Source organism: Elephantulus edwardii, unplaced genomic scaffold (genome assembly GCF_000299155.1).
Source record: "Elephantulus edwardii isolate Elephantulus edwardi_28Jun2011 unplaced genomic scaffold, EleEdw1.0 scaffold00024, whole genome shotgun sequence".
NCBI lineage: Eukaryota > Metazoa > Chordata > Mammalia > Macroscelidea > Macroscelididae > Elephantulus > Elephantulus edwardii.
Genome location: NW_006399774.1, coordinates 12238031 through 12256647, shown reverse-complemented (window position 1 = coordinate 12256647; position 18617 = coordinate 12238031). Strand labels below are relative to the sequence as shown.

At 51.9% G+C, this 18617-nt stretch overlaps 1 protein-coding gene across 1 annotated transcript in view; it reads right to left on the bottom strand.

Moving 5' to 3' along the window:
* TMEM181 (transmembrane protein 181) overlaps nucleotides 1-18617 on the bottom strand; it is a 62099-nt gene that overhangs the window by 27263 nt on the left and 16219 nt on the right. Inside the window, exons 2-5 of the mRNA XM_006882761.1 lie at nucleotides 8393-8496; nucleotides 6298-6353; nucleotides 3626-3716; nucleotides 2079-2200 (exon numbers count right to left, since the gene is read on the bottom strand). Coding sequence (XP_006882823.1) covers nucleotides 2079-2200; nucleotides 3626-3716; nucleotides 6298-6353; nucleotides 8393-8496 — 373 coding nt within the window. The remainder of the gene's footprint in view (nucleotides 1-2078; nucleotides 2201-3625; nucleotides 3717-6297; nucleotides 6354-8392; nucleotides 8497-18617) is intronic.

The window sequence follows — 18617 nt, the reverse complement described above, 5'->3', positions numbered from 1 at the left end:
TGAATATGCTCACCAGGCTGTGCCAAGAAAAATGGAATACAACTAATGGAAGAGATTAATATTTACTTCCATTCCCAAAAAGGCAACTGAAAATCAACATCAAAAAAGCAAAGATTCACACCACTGGGCCAACTGGCAGCATCGTGATAGACGGAAAAGAGACTGAGATTGTAACAATTTCAGCTTGCTTGGTTCTACAATCAACACTCTTGACACCAATAGTCAGGAAATCAAAAGATTAATTGCATTTGGAAAATCTGCTGTCAGGGACCTCTCCAGATGGGTGAAGAGTAAGGATGTCAGTCTAGAGACCAAGGTTTACCTGATCCAGGTCATGGTCTTCACAATTACTTGGTATGCGTCAGAGAGCTGGACAGTGACCAAAGATGACAGAAGAATTAATCAATGCTTTTGAGTTGTGCTGGAGAAGAATACAGAACACACCATAGATTGCCAAGAGAATTAACAGGTCTGTCTTGGAGAAGGTGAAACCAAGGTACTACTTAGAGGTTTCTGATACTCCATCTCACAGACTTTGGGCACATAACCAGGAGGGACTGGTCTTTGGAGGACATTATGCTTGGAGGGGGTCAACGGACAGTGCAGGAGAGGAAGACCCTGATGAGATGGATTGACACAATAACTGGGCTGATGGGGTCAGTGTGTCAAGAGATGGAGAGACAGACTCAGGATAAAGCAAGGCTCAGAGATCCTGTATCGGGTCGCTATGAGTCACAGTCAACTCAGCAGCACGTAACAACAATCATTATTACCACATGCAAGCAAAATCTTGCTGAAGATTATTTAAAAATGGCTAGAATTGACAAAACTGCCAGAAATTCAAGCTGGATTTAGAAGAGGCTATGGCACGAGCAATATCACTGATGTCTGATGGATCTTGGCTGATGGTAGACAATACCAGAAAAATGTCTATTTGTGTTTTATTGACTATGCAAAGGCCTCTGTGTGCATTGGAATCCCAGAACACTTAATTGTCCTTATGTGAAACCTAGACCTAGACTAAGAGGCTGTTATCCTAAGCAAGGGAACATTGCATAGTTTAAAATCCAGAAAGGTCTGAGTTAGGGCTGTATCTTTTCCCCATATCTACTCAATCTGTAGACTGAACAGATCATTTGAGAATTGAGACGTTATAAAGAATGTGGTATCAGGACAGGAGGAAGACTCATCAACAACCTGCATTACACAGACATAACCTTTGCTTGCTGAGTAACAACCTTTGCTTGCTGAGCAAGCAAGACTTGTCCAGGCGATGATGTCCTGCCCCAGTCCCTCGGGCCAGGCCACACTGGAGAACCCGCTGGCTTCAGCACCTCCCGTGGACATGACTGCTGGGAGACAACTTTGGCACTGTCACCTCTGCAGGCTCAGAACTGACTCCTTCATTGTCCACCGTTCAACAGTGACAGGGAGGGATAGCAGAGGGCCGATCAACACACATGAACCCTCTCCATCGGAGCCCTTCCTTGCAGGAAGAACAAGGCCGAGGCCTCCCCTTTAAGAGCAGACAGTGAAGCCCTCAGCTCCAGAGTGAGGGTGTCCAGCTGAACCCTGACCCCTTCACGTGCTTCTGTGGGCAACTAGATTGACTCCTCTCAGCCTCAGTTTCTCCTAGCATAAATGAAACTCTCATCATTACGTCCACTCAAATGGGACTTTTCTAACCTGGCCCTTTTCCTAATGCTCCCTGGGTCTCATGAGGCCCGTCTCCTTTGAATGCTGACCACTGAGCAGCGGCCCCCTCCACATCCCAGGTGCCTGTAGGTAGCCACCTGAGGACATGCTGGGCAGGACATTCAACACAGAGCAGACGGGATGTCTATCACCTCTGCTTAGCGTGCTTCTGTGTGTGTGTGCACGTGTGTCGCTGTGACTCTCCGCACACCTCTGAGGAGAAGCGTGTATGAACTCACAGGTCTGCCAGGCCCTCGGTGGGAAGCCTCTCTTCTGAGGAGCCTCCTCCCGTGCTCTGCCTGTAACATCAGACACAGCTCCGTGACAGTGCAGCACGTGACAGTGGCCCCAGGCAGCATCACGGCACACTGGCGACCACTTACCCCTGCACACGTGAGGGTCCTGGTCCGGTTGTGCACTTTGTTGTGAATAAACATTATGTTTCCACCTTGAGCTACGCCATCGACTTTAACAGTCATAGAAAAGCTTGTCTGAACCGAAGTTTCTACAAAAGAAAAAGGAGAAACAAAAAATGTCAAGAACCACGTGGGACACTGTCCTCACACCTGCACAGGTGTGCCACCAGCTCACTGTCAAGGACCACGTGGGACACTGTCCTCACACCTGCACAGGTGTGCCACCAGCTCACTGTCAGGGACCACGTGGGACACCGTCCTCACACCTGCACAGGTGTGCCACCAGCTCACTGTCAAGGACCACGTGGGACACTGTCCTCACACCTGCACAGGTGTGCTGCCTGGCTCTGGAATGGCCTAGGAATCAGCCACAGGAGTGCTTGTGGGGACAATGTCAGCAGGCCAAGCCTGGGTCGACAGGAACATCCCATCTGCCAAGCAGGGCACACCCTTTCCTGCCAGGCCACTTCCTGCCCACTGCCCCACTGACCTGTGTACACCTCTGTTGCAGACAGATCCTTCAGGTCCCCTTTGTAGAGCACTAGCAGTTCATAACTAAATGAATTTTTAGTTCTTGGTATAGGTATAGGCTTTGATTGTTGTTGTGTACAGTAGAGTCAGAACTGACCCACAGCTAACCCTCCAGCGGGTTTTTAGAGGCAGTTAATCACACACGAGGAGACTGCCCGTCCTTCTCCCACAGAGCTGCTGGTGGCCTCGAACCACGTGCCTTCAGGACTGCAGCGCAGTTTCTTGCTACTAGGCCACCAGAGCTCCACGAAAAATGAGTTCTTGAAATGTACATGTTTTTAACATAATTTTCTGGATCATCTTTCTAAATTCTTTCTCAATCTGAAGGGCTCATCCAGCCACCGAACACAGAACCATCTGGGCGTCAATCTTTCTTAGTCTCCTGGGACAGCGCCTAACTAGTCCAGTTCTCGATGAACAGGGTCATCAAACAGTGGTGCGCTGGGGCAGAGTCCCCAGCCAGAACTCACCGCTTGGACCAGAGTCCTCTGCTGTGAGCGCCCCTCCTGGGTCCTGTAGGGAGTTAGCAGCAGCCCTGGTCTCTCCCCAAACCTAAGGCAGATCCCTCAGCCCCCAGCCCCACTCCCACTAAAAAAGGCTGGCCATAGCAGATGGTCCCCGAGCAGAGCTGATGTGCATCCCACTGTGGGGTTTGTCCCGTCTTTTTTGCTATGGTAAATCAACGTGGAGCAAATAATTTGCCATTTCTACAATCGTCACACATACGCTCCACGGTCATCATTACGCTCTCCATCCTCAGGCACCTAGAACCCTACCCTCTCCCAAATCACTCCACCCCCTCACAAGGCCACGGTCCCCTAAGTACTGCCTCCTGGAGGAAGTGTAAGGGGTTCCCAGTTTGCTGTTAGGACACATAACAAGCAACATTTTCTGCATCATTTCATCCCGGTACTCTTAACTTCTAAATTCAACCTCTATGCTCAGTACAAACATAAACCATCCCCAAACGTCAGGCCTCACACCTTTCGACTGATCCAGCTCCACGACGCACGTCAGCCACAGCTGCTGGTTGTATGTAGACAGTGGGTTGGAAAGTATTTGAATTGGCTTCAGCTGAGGCAGAAAGAAAAAGACACAGCACTTCAGTTATCCTGTGACGTTTATTTACAGTGGCCATCACACGCCCGTCCCCTCACCACCACAAGAGCACACGAGGGGAACGCTCTGTGCCTGGTCTCCGACCACAGATGTCACTTTGCTCTGACGTCTGTGGGGAGAGACAGCCACCTGCTGACATTCACCCGTCTCTCGTCACAACCTGCAGGAAGGGCAATGCCCCCCACCTGGAGGTGTGAGGCAACACCTCAAAAAAGATGGCCTTGGACCAAGAGAAAAGCTGCAGGAAGAGGGGCGTCTAAGAGAGGACCCCAGAAGCGCCTCCACATTCACAGGCCAACAGGGCTCAGGGCCGCCTCAAGTCCCACGCGCATCTCACTCTTTATGGTCTGGTGTTGAGGAAAAGAGTGGATCACGTGCCACAGACGTCTGTCGGCATGTTGTGAAAAGCACGATGCCTGCACCGCACAGTGGGGGGACTCGCGAGGAAGATGTGGAAGGGCCGCTGAAAACAAAGAAATGCCACCTGAAGCCAGGCTTGCGTCTGAGTGTCAGTGAGACATCTACTGGCCAGAGACACGTCTGAAAGCCAGCAAGGTAGTAAATCCAGCGGCCAGCTGGCCTTCCTGGATAGGAGGGCTCAGAACCAGCTACTGTGTGGGATGGTCTCTGTCCTCCATGTCAAAGCAACACTCACGTCCGAGACACAGATGGCAAAAAGCCAAACCACCCCCTCTTCAAATCAGAGTTGGCTCCAGAAACCGAGAAAGAAGTGCCATGAAATATGACAGCAGACAAAGCAAAGGCCCGTCAAAACCCGAGCGCCAAGAAGTGATGGTTAGTTCAGTTTTTCCTTTTGCCTCTTTTAGAAAAGTTTAAGGGTACACACTGAGAGGGGAGGTGGGGGAAGTGGGACTTGGGGTTGAATAGTCCAATTTAAAGGATGCACATCTGGGCCAGGAAGAAACAAGACAATGTGTTCCACGTATAGCTGCCAACACTACGTGTGACACACGGAAAGATCCGTGCTGAGCCGTCGGGACTCACGCGTCACCACTTCTTAAAACACAAACGAAATACACTGCCCGAGTCGATTCCAGTGCACGGAGGTCTCCACGGTGCTTCGGAGGCTGCTCATCCCAACGGGAGGAGACTGCCCGCCTCCTTCCTGCAGAGCGGCCAGTGGACCCAACCACCAACACCGTGGTTCACACACAAAAGGCTCCCTGCTACCACAGAGCTCCTTAAAAGGTTACAAAACTCTCTCGTTGCAAGAACTGTTTTTCTCTGAAAAATGGTGATGAATCATGATGCATTTTAAAAAATGGATTTAAAGCGAGGTCACACAGGCATGTGAAGTCACTATTACAAAGAACCAGTTCCATCAGAAACGTGACATGCAGGCCCGGTCCCCACTCGGGCAGATGCAGTCAGGGTCAGAAACAGAAGAGATCATGGTTAATATCTAGAATTTAATAGCATTCACAGGTATGACAAATCAAGGTGACAGATCAACCCTTTGAAAATGAATGTTGTCCCCAAGAGGCAAAACTGACTTCCCTTCTAAGTGGTGATGTTGTTGTTGTTGTTGTTGTTGTTGTTATGTGCTATCGAGTCAGAATCAACTCATGGCTGCTCCAGTGGGTTTTCACAGGTACTAACGTTGCACGGACTAAGGCGCGCTGATTCACAGCATGGTCTTGTCAATCACTTGCTATGTTGCTGAGAGCTGGGCAATTTGAAACAGGATGACGGAAGACTTACTGACGCCTTTGAACTGTGTGTTAGAGAAGAGTGCTGAAGACCTCACGGACTGACGAGAGAACACACAGATCGTGGAGATACTGCATGTCCTGGAGAAGGTGCAGCTCAACTGTTCGTGGGAGGCAAGGATGGTGAAGCTTCGTCTCACTTTCTCTGGGCATGTTGCTAGAAATGATACTCTTTGGAGAAGGACATCATGCTGGGAAAGGTGGCAGGTAAGTGAAGGACAAGAAGACCCGCTATCAGATGGGCTGACACAGTGTCTGCAGCAATGGGCTTGAGCGAGTCAGAGATTGTGAGGACGGCACAGGGCAGAGGAGGGCTCAGGTCTGTTGTTCATAGAGTCACTGTGAGGCACACTCACACTGCACGGGAGTTAACTGAGAGGTATCTTTCTCTAGCAGTGCAGCTGCTGGATTCAAACCACGTACCTTTGGGTTGGGAGCACAACTCCTTACCACTAAGCCACCCTAAACTCCCTTCTTTCTTAAATACTGAGGCATTGTTTTAGCACTGGACAGTGGGAATGAGAAACAAGATTCAGGGCAGAGCAGTCTCTCTGTCTCAGGCCCCTCTAAAGCCAATGCCACCAATTCGGACTCAGCATCTCCTACCTAGCATTAGAGCTTGTGCTCCACCACAGGCCCCCGGCTGTAATCTCAAGGAACCAGACTGCCTGTCTGAACCGGCAGCCTTTAGGTTTGCAGTGAAGTGTCAACTGTGGGCACTGCCCAGGGATCTAAGTCTCCTGCCCACAGGACCGCAGTCTGGTGGTCCAGCAGCTGGTCCCACGGGCAGCCTCTCAGGCTCTTACCTTTTTGCTGTTGTTTAGTGAAAAATTGGCTGCGGAAGTCTGGATCACTTTTGGCCCTGAAGTGAAACAAAGAGAAGGAAAAGGTCCATTGAGCTTGCTGTCTGACTGATTTTTAAACGCATCCGGTGGAGTTGGTCTTGTTTTCCTGGTCTGACTTCAGACATAAACACACACTGAGACCCAGGAGTCCCCTCTCCTGGGCATCATGGTACCAAGCAGGTATCACGCCGTCTGGTTGCTCGCAGGCCCAGGTGTGGGGATCCCATTCATTTCCTTCAATGGGGTTTTCTCATAGTACATGAGCCAGAGACGACAACAAACCGTGGACGTGGCCAACACAGCTTGTACGTCACACAGTCCGCTAAAAACGAGGGCACACTTAGCCTTTCAGCCAACTAAACGAGTCTTCCAAATATAATTCAGCAAAGGATACACACACACTGGGATTCAAAGTCCTTCCAGAAATAGGTCCGCAGGCATCAGGACAGCCCTGCTCAAATCCTGCAGAGCTAGGACTCTGAGTGCAGACTAGGGAAACCCTGCAAGTCTGGGCCGAGCACTGGGCTTGTCTACGAACATATCATCCCAGGAGGGTGCTGGCTTTCAGGCAGCCCATCACCTCCATGGAGACAGCAGCCTGGGTCTGTGGGCCCTGACTGCACTGACCCAGCGCCAAGGGACAGAGGCTGGAATCATAGCAAGTCCACACTGCCCACGTCTGCAGCAGGGCGAGTGGACTCCGGTCTCAGCTATCAGCTGTCAGGTTCTCAAAATGAGAGATTTGCTCAAGGTCTGGAAGGTACTTCACCCTCAGAAATCCTAGCCACCTCCACCTGGAGTCGAGGCCGGGAGGGTCCTCTGTGGGAGAGAGGAGGCCAAGCCCACTGTGCTGGGTGCAGAGCAGCAGTGCCAGCTGGGTTAGGGTCTTCAAAGCTTTAAACCTCCTCAGGAGCAGACGGCCACATCTTAACTCCACAGAGAGACTGGTGGGCTCCAACTACTAACGGTTTGGGAAGCAGGAAAGGGACAGGAGAATTCTGAGGCAGCTGGAGAGTGGGAAAAGCTGGCAATTCTCAGATGTCAGAACCGAGGAATGGACTCAAAGCTTCCCTGAGACGGGACACTCTGAGGGCTCACAGCCGCCCCACCAACCCTGAAGAAGAGTGGAAATCAGTTATGACGTGACTAAACCACGTGCGGCAGTGACGAGCATCACTGTCATCCCTCGGGGACTGGAGGGAAGGGAGAGCTGGCTCGGCTTCTACCATCATCACCACCACCAGCCCTGCAGCCTCGCTCCCAGCCTCCCCAGTCCAGCCACCAAACCAAGCTCCCGTTCTGGTGAAGAAATTCTCAAGACACAAATGCCTGTGGGACAGGTGAAGTCTAACTGCCACTCCACTGCAGTGTCAAGTCCATGAAATGAGCACCTCCAGGAGCCCGCCCACACTGAACAAGCTCAGCTCCGTGAGAGGCCCAGCAGACCTTGGCTGGCTCCGGCCCCGGGCCTGGGGGGCCTGCCCTCTGCACCAGCACAGCAGCCAGGCTGCCGGGAGCGAGGAGGACCTTGTGAGACGCACCCCACCTTGCAGGCCCACCCACGGGAAATCCTGAGAAAACAGCAAGCACCTCGCTGGTCTGGGATGCCCACTGGGAGGCAGGAGTCGGAGGAGATGATTTCAAAGCCTCTCGAAGCACGGCTTCATCTGGCCTCCTGCCACAGAGCAGTATCAAGAGGGCTGTGGGCACAGGGCAGAGCGGGTCTGCAGGGGCCCCATAACCACCATAAGCTGTTAACCATCACTGGTGTGATACATCTCACAGACCCAGCCAGCATCGTTCAGGAAACGTCTGAACAGAGGTTAAGGTCGTTCTTGCTGCCAGGCTAAGCCCAGACCCCCACTGTGTATGGGCAGGAAGTGCAGACTCTGGCCTTGGGCCTGCTTCCTACTCCCCAGAGAAGGACAGGGCCATGTGGGGACCCTCCCGTGGGCTCCAAGGGCACGGCACTCCCCCTCCAGCAGTGGTGCCCTCCCAGGAGGGAACAGGGCTACACAAGGCAGCTGAGTGGGCAATGATCATTATCAAAACCTACCTTTGATCCCAACGAAGACGGTGAGGCCGAAGCAGATGAAGAAAACGACGAAGACGAGGACGAAGTGGCGTTTGGAGAGCGTGTACAGCCGCATGGGGGCCAGCCTGGGGAGAAGCCAGGTGTGAGTGTGCCGGGAGCTGGTGACTGTCACTCACCAGGGGTGACAGACCACACGTGGACATGAGGATGGTAGGGAGCTGGGCGCATCATAACACCCGACAGGTAACCAGGTAACACCAGCCTCCCCCCGCCCAGGTTTCCCTGACCCTGTGAGACCCTCACTGGCCTCCCCGGTCATGGGGAGCTGCGGAGGCTGGTTCAGATGCAACTACGCAGGCCCTCCGTATGAGTCTGTGACCTAGCCCTGCGTGGAGACCGAGTCGGGGACCAGCCTAGCACACATCCTGCCCGTGTCAGGCCCCTCCTCTGAGCCGCCTTCCTTTGGAGGCAGAAGAAATGGCAGCAGGCAGTGCCGCTTCCCTGAGAAGTCCATCAGGGTCAGCAAGCACGAGAAACCTGCGGAAGGGACAGACGATGCCCGCTGGTGGCCTGTGGGCCACACAGTCTCTGCTGTGGACGCTGCACTCTGCGGTGACAAGCAGCTCTTGTTAGAGGTCAGCACGTGCGTTCCTACTCACAGACCCAGGCCCCAAAGAACTCAGCCCGGCGATCCTGTGCCTCCTGACGGTCTCGCGTGTGCTTAAGCACATGTTACAGAGACTGTCAACCCATCTTGTTGACCGTCTTTTCCTTTTTCACTGACCCTCAATGTTACCAAGCATCAAGTCTTTCTCCAGGGACGGACCCCTCCTGGTGACATGCCCAAAGTACTCGAGGCGAAGTCTTCCCCACCCTTGGAGCACTCTGGTGGCCTTTTATTTCTTTTGGCAGCCTATGATATAGATAATATCCTTCTCATTGACATCATAATTCAAACTCACCAATCCTTTAAGCGTCCCGGTTCACTGTCTTTCATATAAATATGGAGCAATTGAAAATACTTGGGTCAGATGCACCTTAGTCCTCAAGGGGATATCTCTGCTCTTTGGTATTTTAAAGCGGTCCTTGGAAGCAGATGTGCTCACTGCACTTAGTTCGGTTTCCTGACTGCTGTTTTCATGAGCACTGAGAGTGGAGTAAAGTGAAATGAAACCTTGCTGGCTTCATTCAGTCTTTCCTGTGTATCATGGTGTTGCTAGCCAGTCCTGCTGTGAACAGCAGACACCCCTAAATGATCTGGTGTGTCTGTATGCCTGTTAAATTGTAGCAAGTGGTGGGGCCCTGGATCCTAACCACAGGCTGGAGAGTAAACTGGCTTTCTGTTTTACTTTGTTTCTTGGGATCCTTTTATTCCTGCCTTTCAAGCAGGACTGACTGACAGGAGGACATGCTATTTCTCAGAATCACGGACAGAGGGCAACGCACACGCCCGGGGGGTGCGGGGAGACAGGCTCGGAGGCGGACACTGGGACGGGTGTTTACCTTTGCGGCGGGCGGCACCCAGGTCCTGTGCACACACCCTCACCCTGCCGTCAGGAGCCCAGCTGCGCTCCGTCTGGGCAGAAGCGGGGCCGTGGCATCTGACGTGGCCCTGTGATCCTGAGTCCACTCACTCCCTCAGGCCAAGGCTGACTGCTGAGCGCAGGAAATGACTCACGGGCTCAGGTGGGAGCCGCTCTGCCTCCGAGTGACGGGGCTGCCTAGGGTCCATTCTAACATTCTTCCCCTGCTGTGTGCAAGGGACCTAAGCCCGCTCCCAGCACAGGTCGTGGGCGCTGGGCACCAACTAGGAAAAAAATTAACACGGTAAACATTTGCTCAAGCAGTGAGCTCCTCTAAGAACTATCACTATGGGATCAAAGTTACAACAGCAACTCTAAGACTCAAGGAACCTTAGGGCGATGGGTTCACGTTCCCAAAGGAGTAAGGACCCAGAAGGGGGGGATGAGAAAGACCACGGACGTGGACGTGCACAGTCACAGTTGAGTATGTTCTGATGTATGTATTCTCGACAATTAAATAAGTGAAATTTTAAAATCATATGACCAATTCACTATCGGTTTTCCTGGGCTGACAGTCAAGCCACACTCAACTGAAGGAGAAAGAGACCGAGCATGCGTGGTGCTTGAGAAGATGCAGCCAGCGGGGGGATGCCTGCCTGCACGGGGCTGGACCGACTCCCATCCGTCCTCCCTGCCATAGTCCCTCTGTCTGGAGACGCTCTCAGCCCCTCAGTGCCAGGGAACAGCACCAGGGCAGCTTCCTTCCACTCCCAACTCAATCACATCACCAAAAGATGAGACCCCCGCACCCTCAGACAGGGCCCAGGGCCCTGCTCCAGACAGACCACAGGTCTGGACAACAAAGTGCTGAGACATCAACAGGAAGAGGAGGGAGAAACAGGGAGTCCGTCGGGGGTGGGGGGGGGTGGTGATGAGCAGGCTCTTCACATCCTGATTCCTACAACCTGTGTTCCTGCTGAAATGCGGCTGTGTTGCTAACACACTACCCTGTACCTGAGGTCCAGGTGCCTTTCACCCTCTACTGTTACACTTCCACTGGGCACTGCAGCTGTGAGCTGAAAGGCTGGAGGTTCAAGTCCCAGACATGCCTCAGAAAGACCCGGAGAACTTGCTCTAAAAACCAGCCTCTGAATACTAATTCTGAGCATGATTCCGTGTGTGCACTGCTGACGGCTCGACGGGGTTTCCAAAGTGCTAACTTTGATCATCAGGTCTGACTTCTGAACTGTCGCGGGGCAGGCCTAAACCACTAACCTTTTGGACCTTTAACATGCACCCCATAGACAACTCCATCAAGTTTCTGTAGGTGTCATCAAGTCAATTCCAACTAAGACAGACCCTACAAGACAGAGATCTGTCCCCACAAGGAGCAGAATACCAGGTCTTGTCTCCCACACTGCTCTTCATGGGTTTGAAGACAAACTCTTCTGTAAGGCTTTCAAAGCTGTCCAATTTCTTCCTATGATTCTTATTCAACCCTCAGATGACCCTGCACAGAGCTGACATGAGCTCAACCCAATTCCCTCGGCAAGCTCCTCGGATCCCACAAAGAACCCACCTCGTGACCTCAGTAGCCTTCACCTGACCCCACTGACCCCACCTCATGCCCTCAGTAACCTTCCCCTGATTCCACACAGAGTGCACTCCATGCCCTCAGCAATCCTCACCTGACCCTGCAGCCCACCTCATGCCCCCTGGAAACTTCCCCTGAACCTGACTCCACATAGAGCCCACCTTGTGCCCTCCGTAACCTTGCCCCAACCTCACACAAAACCCACTTCATGCCCTTGGTAACCCTCCCCTAGCCCCACACAGATCATGCCTCATGCCCTCAGTCACCCTCCTCTAGCCACAAAGAACCCACCTCATGCCCTCTGGAACCTTCCTCTAACCCCACACAGAGCCCACCTCATGCCCTCAGTAACCCTCCCCTACGCCCACCCAGAGCCTACCAGATCTTCAACCTCATTCAAGCATCACTCTGACCTTCGTGGCAGGTACAATGGGCAGGTAGCTGCTAGCAGAAAAGTCGGAGGTTCAAGTTCATGCAGACACATCTCAGAAAGGCCTAGAGACCTTCCACTAAAAATTCAGCATTTAACAGATGAGAAAAGTTTGCCCTATGTCACAACGCACTTGAGTGTGGGGGGTGCATTCAAACCCAAGCATCAGATGCCATGGGCGGAGAACGCCCATCTTTCTCCCTTGGAACAGCTGACAGCCAGCCCCTTCAATAGATCCTCCAACAGTGTCCCACAAAGACTTAACACTCCTCTCGAACCTTAGAATGTGACCTTATTTAGAAGGAAGGTTTCTGCAGATTAACGCGTTAAGGATCTTGAGACGATGTCATACTGCATTTAAGGTGAGCCCTAAACCCAGTGACCACGACCCTTGCGAGGAGAGAGGACACATACAGACACAGAGGCACAGCCTGGAACAGCCGAACGGCTGTGGACGTGTGGCCTTGAGGACTGTGGCGGGCCATGAGTCTGTTGTTTAAGTGCCCATTTTGCCAGGCTGCACGAAGACATCAACGCTTCCAAGTTAGTGATCAGAAAATATCTGCCGAACGATCTCAGCTTCCCCAGTCATTTCAAGGATGCCTGCCCAGACTCCTCAAGCTTGTGGTGGGATCCTGGGTGCAGGCTGGACGCGTCCACCACGCCACTGAAAAAGCCACTGTCTGGGCACCATGTGGGCAGACAAACCGCAAGGCCTACTGGCTCCCCAGGCCGTTGCTGTGGACCGTCAAGTCGGAACCGACTCACGGTTGACCCTCCAACTGGTTTTCAGAGGCTGTAAATCACATGAGAGGAGCCTGCCTGTCTTTCTCCCACAGAGCAGCTGGTGGGTTCAAACCCTGTTCCAGTGGGTTGGCAGCACAACTCCTTACCTCTAAGCCACCTGAGCTCCCCAGGTAGCCCCTCTTTTCTGAGAGGCCATACATCAGTCCTCCCACTGCTCCACACCTTAGGGCAACACACACACACACACACACACACACACACACACACACGGACACATACACGGACACACACGTCCGGAGGCCTAGCCGAAGCTCCAGTTTCTCTGGAGGTGTCTCACCTGTAATGGGGCACTGTCCCCTCGAGTCCCCTTCAATGCTCCAGGTCCCTTCTAAAGTAGTCTCAAGGTGACATGGGCTTTAAGCTATTACAGACACACTTAAGAAAATATAAACCACGGGAAAAGATTTTCAATCACATTACAAAAGTATTAGATATATGCACACCCATGTTTACTGCAGTTTCGTTCACAATAGCAAAGAGCTGGAAACAACCCAAGTGCCCATCAACGAATGAATGGACAGAGAAGCTGTGGTATAATCACACAATGGACTACTACGCTGCACTAAAAAACAAGGAACTCATCCAGTATTATTCAAAATGGGTGACCCTGGAGGACATTATGCTGAGTGAAATATCTCCGTCACAAAAGGACAAATACTGCATAGTGCCACTGTTGTAAAACGGGACTGACATCAGGGTTAATGGAAGACAGAAGGAAGGGAGGAATGATGTATACTGCATTGAAAGAGATGCGGGAGAGAACTGTTCACAAGGGATATATGATTAGGTATTATCATGACAGGAGTCCAGAACGAAGGCTACACAGTGGAGTGGACCTGGGGGGAGGGGTTGCATAAAAATGAAAGAGCTTTACTTTTCAAAGAGAAGAGTGAATTGGGGGGGGGAGGAGGTGGGCAGGTAGAAAAGTACAACAATGAATGACTGGAAATCCTCAGTCTCTGTAAACTTTCATTAAAATTAATTTTTAAAAAATTAGATGTATTTCCTAAAGAGACTTAGTGCACCTTTACTGCAAAGCCTCCAAAAAAATTTGCAGACACTGTAACTTTTCATTCGGCACGTTGAAACCATTTTTCAAAGGAACTGTGCCAAGGAAGACTGAGTCTGATGTCCAGTTCCAAGGAGAAAAGCCAGATACCTATCCCGCAGTGCTCCCACAGACTCGGTCCTTGCCAGTGGCCAGGGGGCACTCACTGAAAGCTGCCCATTGCCCCTCCAGAGTCTTGTCTCTGGTCTCTGGATTCAGGCCTTAAACATCATGTATGGAGAACAATCTACTGAGTTCCATCAGCCCAGCTCTCCCTCCTTACTCCAGACTCACCGTGCATGCCTTCCTGACAGCCCGTGTAGACAGAACAGGCATTTCAGACCCCATGAGTCACAGCCAGAGCCCTTGAGCTCCCTCCAATCTGTCCACTTCAGGTCCTAGCAAAGCCACCCATCGAGTTCTCAGGCCAAAACCCTTGAGGTCATCTTCTCTCACTCCAATGATCTGGTCTTCCAGGCAAGGATGGTTTACTTCATCTCACGTACTCTGGGCATGTTGTCAGGAGGGAAACCAGCCTTGCTGGGAAAGGTGGGGGAGTGAGTCCCCCAACAAGACTGACCAACACAGCGACTAACAATGGGCTCTGGCATATTGGAGCAGGTGAGGACGGTACACGACAGAGGAGGGTTCAGATCTGTTGTTCACAGGGTCCCGAGCCTTTGTTGACTCCAAGACACCTAACAACAGTACCAAAAATAACTTATCTGCTCTATCAACAGATCCTCCGAAACATATCTAGAATCTAGACTCTAAGAAGTCCTCACGGCCCAGGGCAAGAACTCCGCTTTTCACTTTAGTACAGTAGCCTCCTACCTGTCTCTTCTAGAGGCAGCAGTGACTCAGTGGACGAGTTCTCACCCAGGAAGCCTGGGTTCCAATCCCAGCTAAGGCACTTAGAGGGCACCCACCACCTGTCCATCAATGACAGCCTGGATGTTGCCGTGATGCTGAAGAGATTTCACTAGAGGTCCCAGATTAATACAAATGAGGAAGAAAGCCCTGGTTGTCTACTTCTGCAATCAGCCCCTAAAAACTTTATGGGAAGCTGACCCAAGGCAGGTGACCGCCTCCACCACCACCTCGACCCCCACCATCTGGTCTTTCTGCCTCCACACTGAGCACCCTACCCTCTAGTCTCTATCTAGACAGTTTCATGAACGTCACCGCTGTTATTCTGACAAAGACTTCCTGTACCGCCCAGAGTGACCGTGAAAACATAGCAATGCAAACATGACTGCATGTCTGAGTGCTGTCCCACTCTCACCCACCCCATCCTAAAGGAGGTCAGGAGCCCCCAGAGATGAAGGGACACCCTTCAGGCTGTCTCTCCAATGCCAGTTCTGACCTCTCCCTCTCTACTTCCTATACTGTTGTTATGTACCCAGTGCATGGGAATAGACCCATAGCTGACCCTCCAGCATGTGTTCAGGGGCAGCCAATCACACGGGAGGAGGCTGCCCATCTTTCCTCTGTAGAGCAGCTGGCAGATTTGAACTGCATGACTTTGAGTTGGCAACACAACTTCTTACCACTAGACCATGAGAGCTCCCTATAGCTTTCATAGCAGAAGCCAGTAATAAAGCCAGACTCTTGCTTCTCTGGCTGTCCTTCCACTGGGCAGACTCTGCAGGGAAACCAGCAGGCTTCTGGGAAAGTGTTTCCTTCCTAACACAGAGAAATGAGTAAGAGGAAACGCCCCTGGGTCTCAGAGAACATGAACTGTGTGTCTGGAGAAGCTACAGCCACAGCACCGAGATAACCCTTCAGGTCACCAGTGACTGGCTCTACCCAGCCTTTGGTCTCAATAACTCAACTTATTGCCATCGAGTCAGAAATGACTCACAGCTTGACCCTCCAGTGGGTTTTCAGAAGCTGTAAACTGCACAGGAGAACAGCTGAGACCATATACTACAACAACTTGGACAGTGTGTCTAAGCCATTTGTAATTAGATATCCTAACAGGATCAAAAACTTCTTATGACACACATATACACACACATCAATAAAAGAAACCAAAATTAAAAACTAAACCCCAGGCACCACTCACGGGACAGCACAGTGGGGCTCCTCTCACAGGCCCCCCAGACCCGTCCTTCCAGAACACAGAGTAGGCATGAGTCCCCTTCGTGCTGGGGCCACTCACCCACTGCTCTCCCCATCCTGCCAGCCATGTACCCACCTACGACCCTCCCTCAACTCCCTCCATCTCTGCCCACCTTCCCAGTCCTCCCTCCAGTATAGACTACTTGGTAAGCCGACTACTGCTGGCAGAGGGATGCTGGGAGACCGCACGGAAATCATAAAAGAGCTCTGAGGGAGCTCTGGTGGCCTAGTGGCAAGAAGCTGCACTGCAATCCCGAAGGCAGTGGTTCAAATCCACCAGATGCTCCGCTGGAGAAGGGGCAATCTCCTCCTGTGCCAGTCAGATCCAATTTGATGGTCGACAACAAGGTGAAAAAGGGGGTGGGGGGTGCTTCGAGCAGTGCGGGAAGGGCTCTGTGAGTGCACAGTGCCTGTGGGTCAGTAGATGGAGCAGCTGATGCCCAGTAGATGCCGACCCATGGCCACGCCGCAGGACTGGACAGAACTGTAGTGTTTAGGAAGCAGTCAGCCACATCTTTCTCCTGCAGGAGTCATGACAGGAGGGAGCTCTCGTGGCAGAGTCTGTAGAGAGCTGCACGGCAAGTCTAAGGCCATCTCACCTCCCTGGCAGTTCAAATCCACCAGCAGCCACCTCGGGAGAAAGACAGGCAATTTACAGCCTTAGAAACTCCGTGGAGGGTGAGCTAGGAGCGGGTTCCGACTTGACGGCAGTCCAAGAGTAGTAAGATCGACGATTTTCCTCCTCCCTCCACTTTTTATTTTTAACCACTTTCCACTGTGTGAGACCTCCTGCCTGTCCTTTAGCTCAAGAGCCCAGGCTGAGCGTGGGAAATCCAGGAGAACGAAGGAACGGCTTCTGAAGCATCCCTGGCCACACGACCTCCCTGTGAGATGGGCATCATCACTCCGTGGGACAGCCGAGACCAAGAGGGGCTGTACACCTGGTGAGGACGGCCCGTGAGGTAGCAGAGGTGGGCAGCGAACCACAGGAGTGTCCTCCTGGGCCAGGAAGAGGCCTGGCTCTCCTCAGGCTCACTGCATGGCCTCTCCCCCAAGCTCCCATTTTTAAATAATCTCTGTGATTAGGTTTTGTGAAGAATGTTCTCCAGGAAAGTGGAGGAGAAGAACTCTGCCATTCTCATCAGTCAACCATCATCCATTACAAAGTACTGGTCAGTAGTTACTCAAGAATTAAGCAGGCTTCAAAAAAGCAGCTCTGTAAACACTGAAGGCCCCACTGCTTCCAAGCCTGCCTTCCTGAGGAAGTCTGTGCTCACAGAGCCTTGGGTTCATGTGTCCTCCCAGGCCACAAGCTCAGTGACTTCCAGTTGTTACCTTCTCAAGGCCAAAAACCAAGGAAACAGGACAAACACTGGTCACTGAACTTGATCTCGGTACAAGGCTCTGGGAATTATCTGCTAGCAGCACGCTATTCTAGCTCCAGACCTCCAGACAATGTGGTCTAGAGGTTAAGCACGCCCACTGGGCAGAAGGCATCTCCACCATCACTGGCAGGGTGGTGGGCACTCATCTCACCTCCTGGCCCTCAGGACCTGCACAGCCAATTCAGGAGTCTGAGGGCGTTGTGCCCGGGCAGCTGCAATAATCCCTCTGTCCTCACCCAGCACTCATTAGCTGACAGTTACGGAGGCAGTGGAGCGCAGCGGTCAGGAGCATGGGCTCAGGGCCAGACTACCCAGGAGCCCAGCCCAGCTGTACGGCAGGCGCTGTGGGGCTGTCTGCCAGCCACTTGACTTCTCTGGCCCTCAGTTTCCTCTTCTGCAAAATGGGAATGCTAACAAAAACTCCCTCACAGGGAAGGTGGTTGTGATGGATGATTAAGTGAAATGAGATGTGCAACAGCTTTGAGGACATCATAAATACGCAAAAGACTTCCTTTTATTATGGTGACAGAAATACAAAGTTCGGGGTGGGGGGAAATGGCAAGAGCTATCAAAAACCACATCCACTACCGTCAAGGCCTTGTCAGCTCATGGTGATTTCGTGCTTCAGGCAGAAGCAAGTCCCCAGGGTTTTCCTGGCTGAATCTTAAAGCAGACTGCTAGGCCTTTCTCCCCAGCCCTGTGCGTGGATTCAAACAGTCAACCTTTTTTTTTCCTTCTATAATTATATTTTATTAATTTTCATAAACATTTACAGAGATTTTGGGTTTCCATTCATTCATTGTTGCACTATTCTCTCTACCCTCCTCCCAGTTTGTTCTTGTCCAAATGCCACAGTGCTTGTCTTGTCAAAGCCAGTTCTGATTAATCTTCTTTGTCAGTGTGTCCTTTGCCATTCCCTATCACTCCTCCCTGAGAGAGACTTCACCCTGAGTCATAAGGAAAAGGGGATGGCGTATTCTCTTAGCTACTTCCTGCAAACAGTCAACCTTTAAGCCATCAGCCAAGCGCAAGCTGTGAGCACTACCCAAGGACTCAGGCAACTCTAACGGTTGCCCAGCCAGACTCAGTCTTCCCTCCGGCCCTGGAGACTCAGAAGACCAAGGACACACAACAGGCTCAAGGGGCCTGAGTTGTCCCTACCCCTGTTGCTTGATGGCAGAGAGCCGTCTAATTAGTGCACTGAATTGCCTCCAGTACAAAAGACACAAAATGCGCCTTACAAAATGTTTTCAAAGGCCAAGTGAAACCAAACAGTAAGTCAACGTGATTAAAGTTTTCTGCAGTGGAACAAAAGGAGCTCTCATGGCTTAGTGT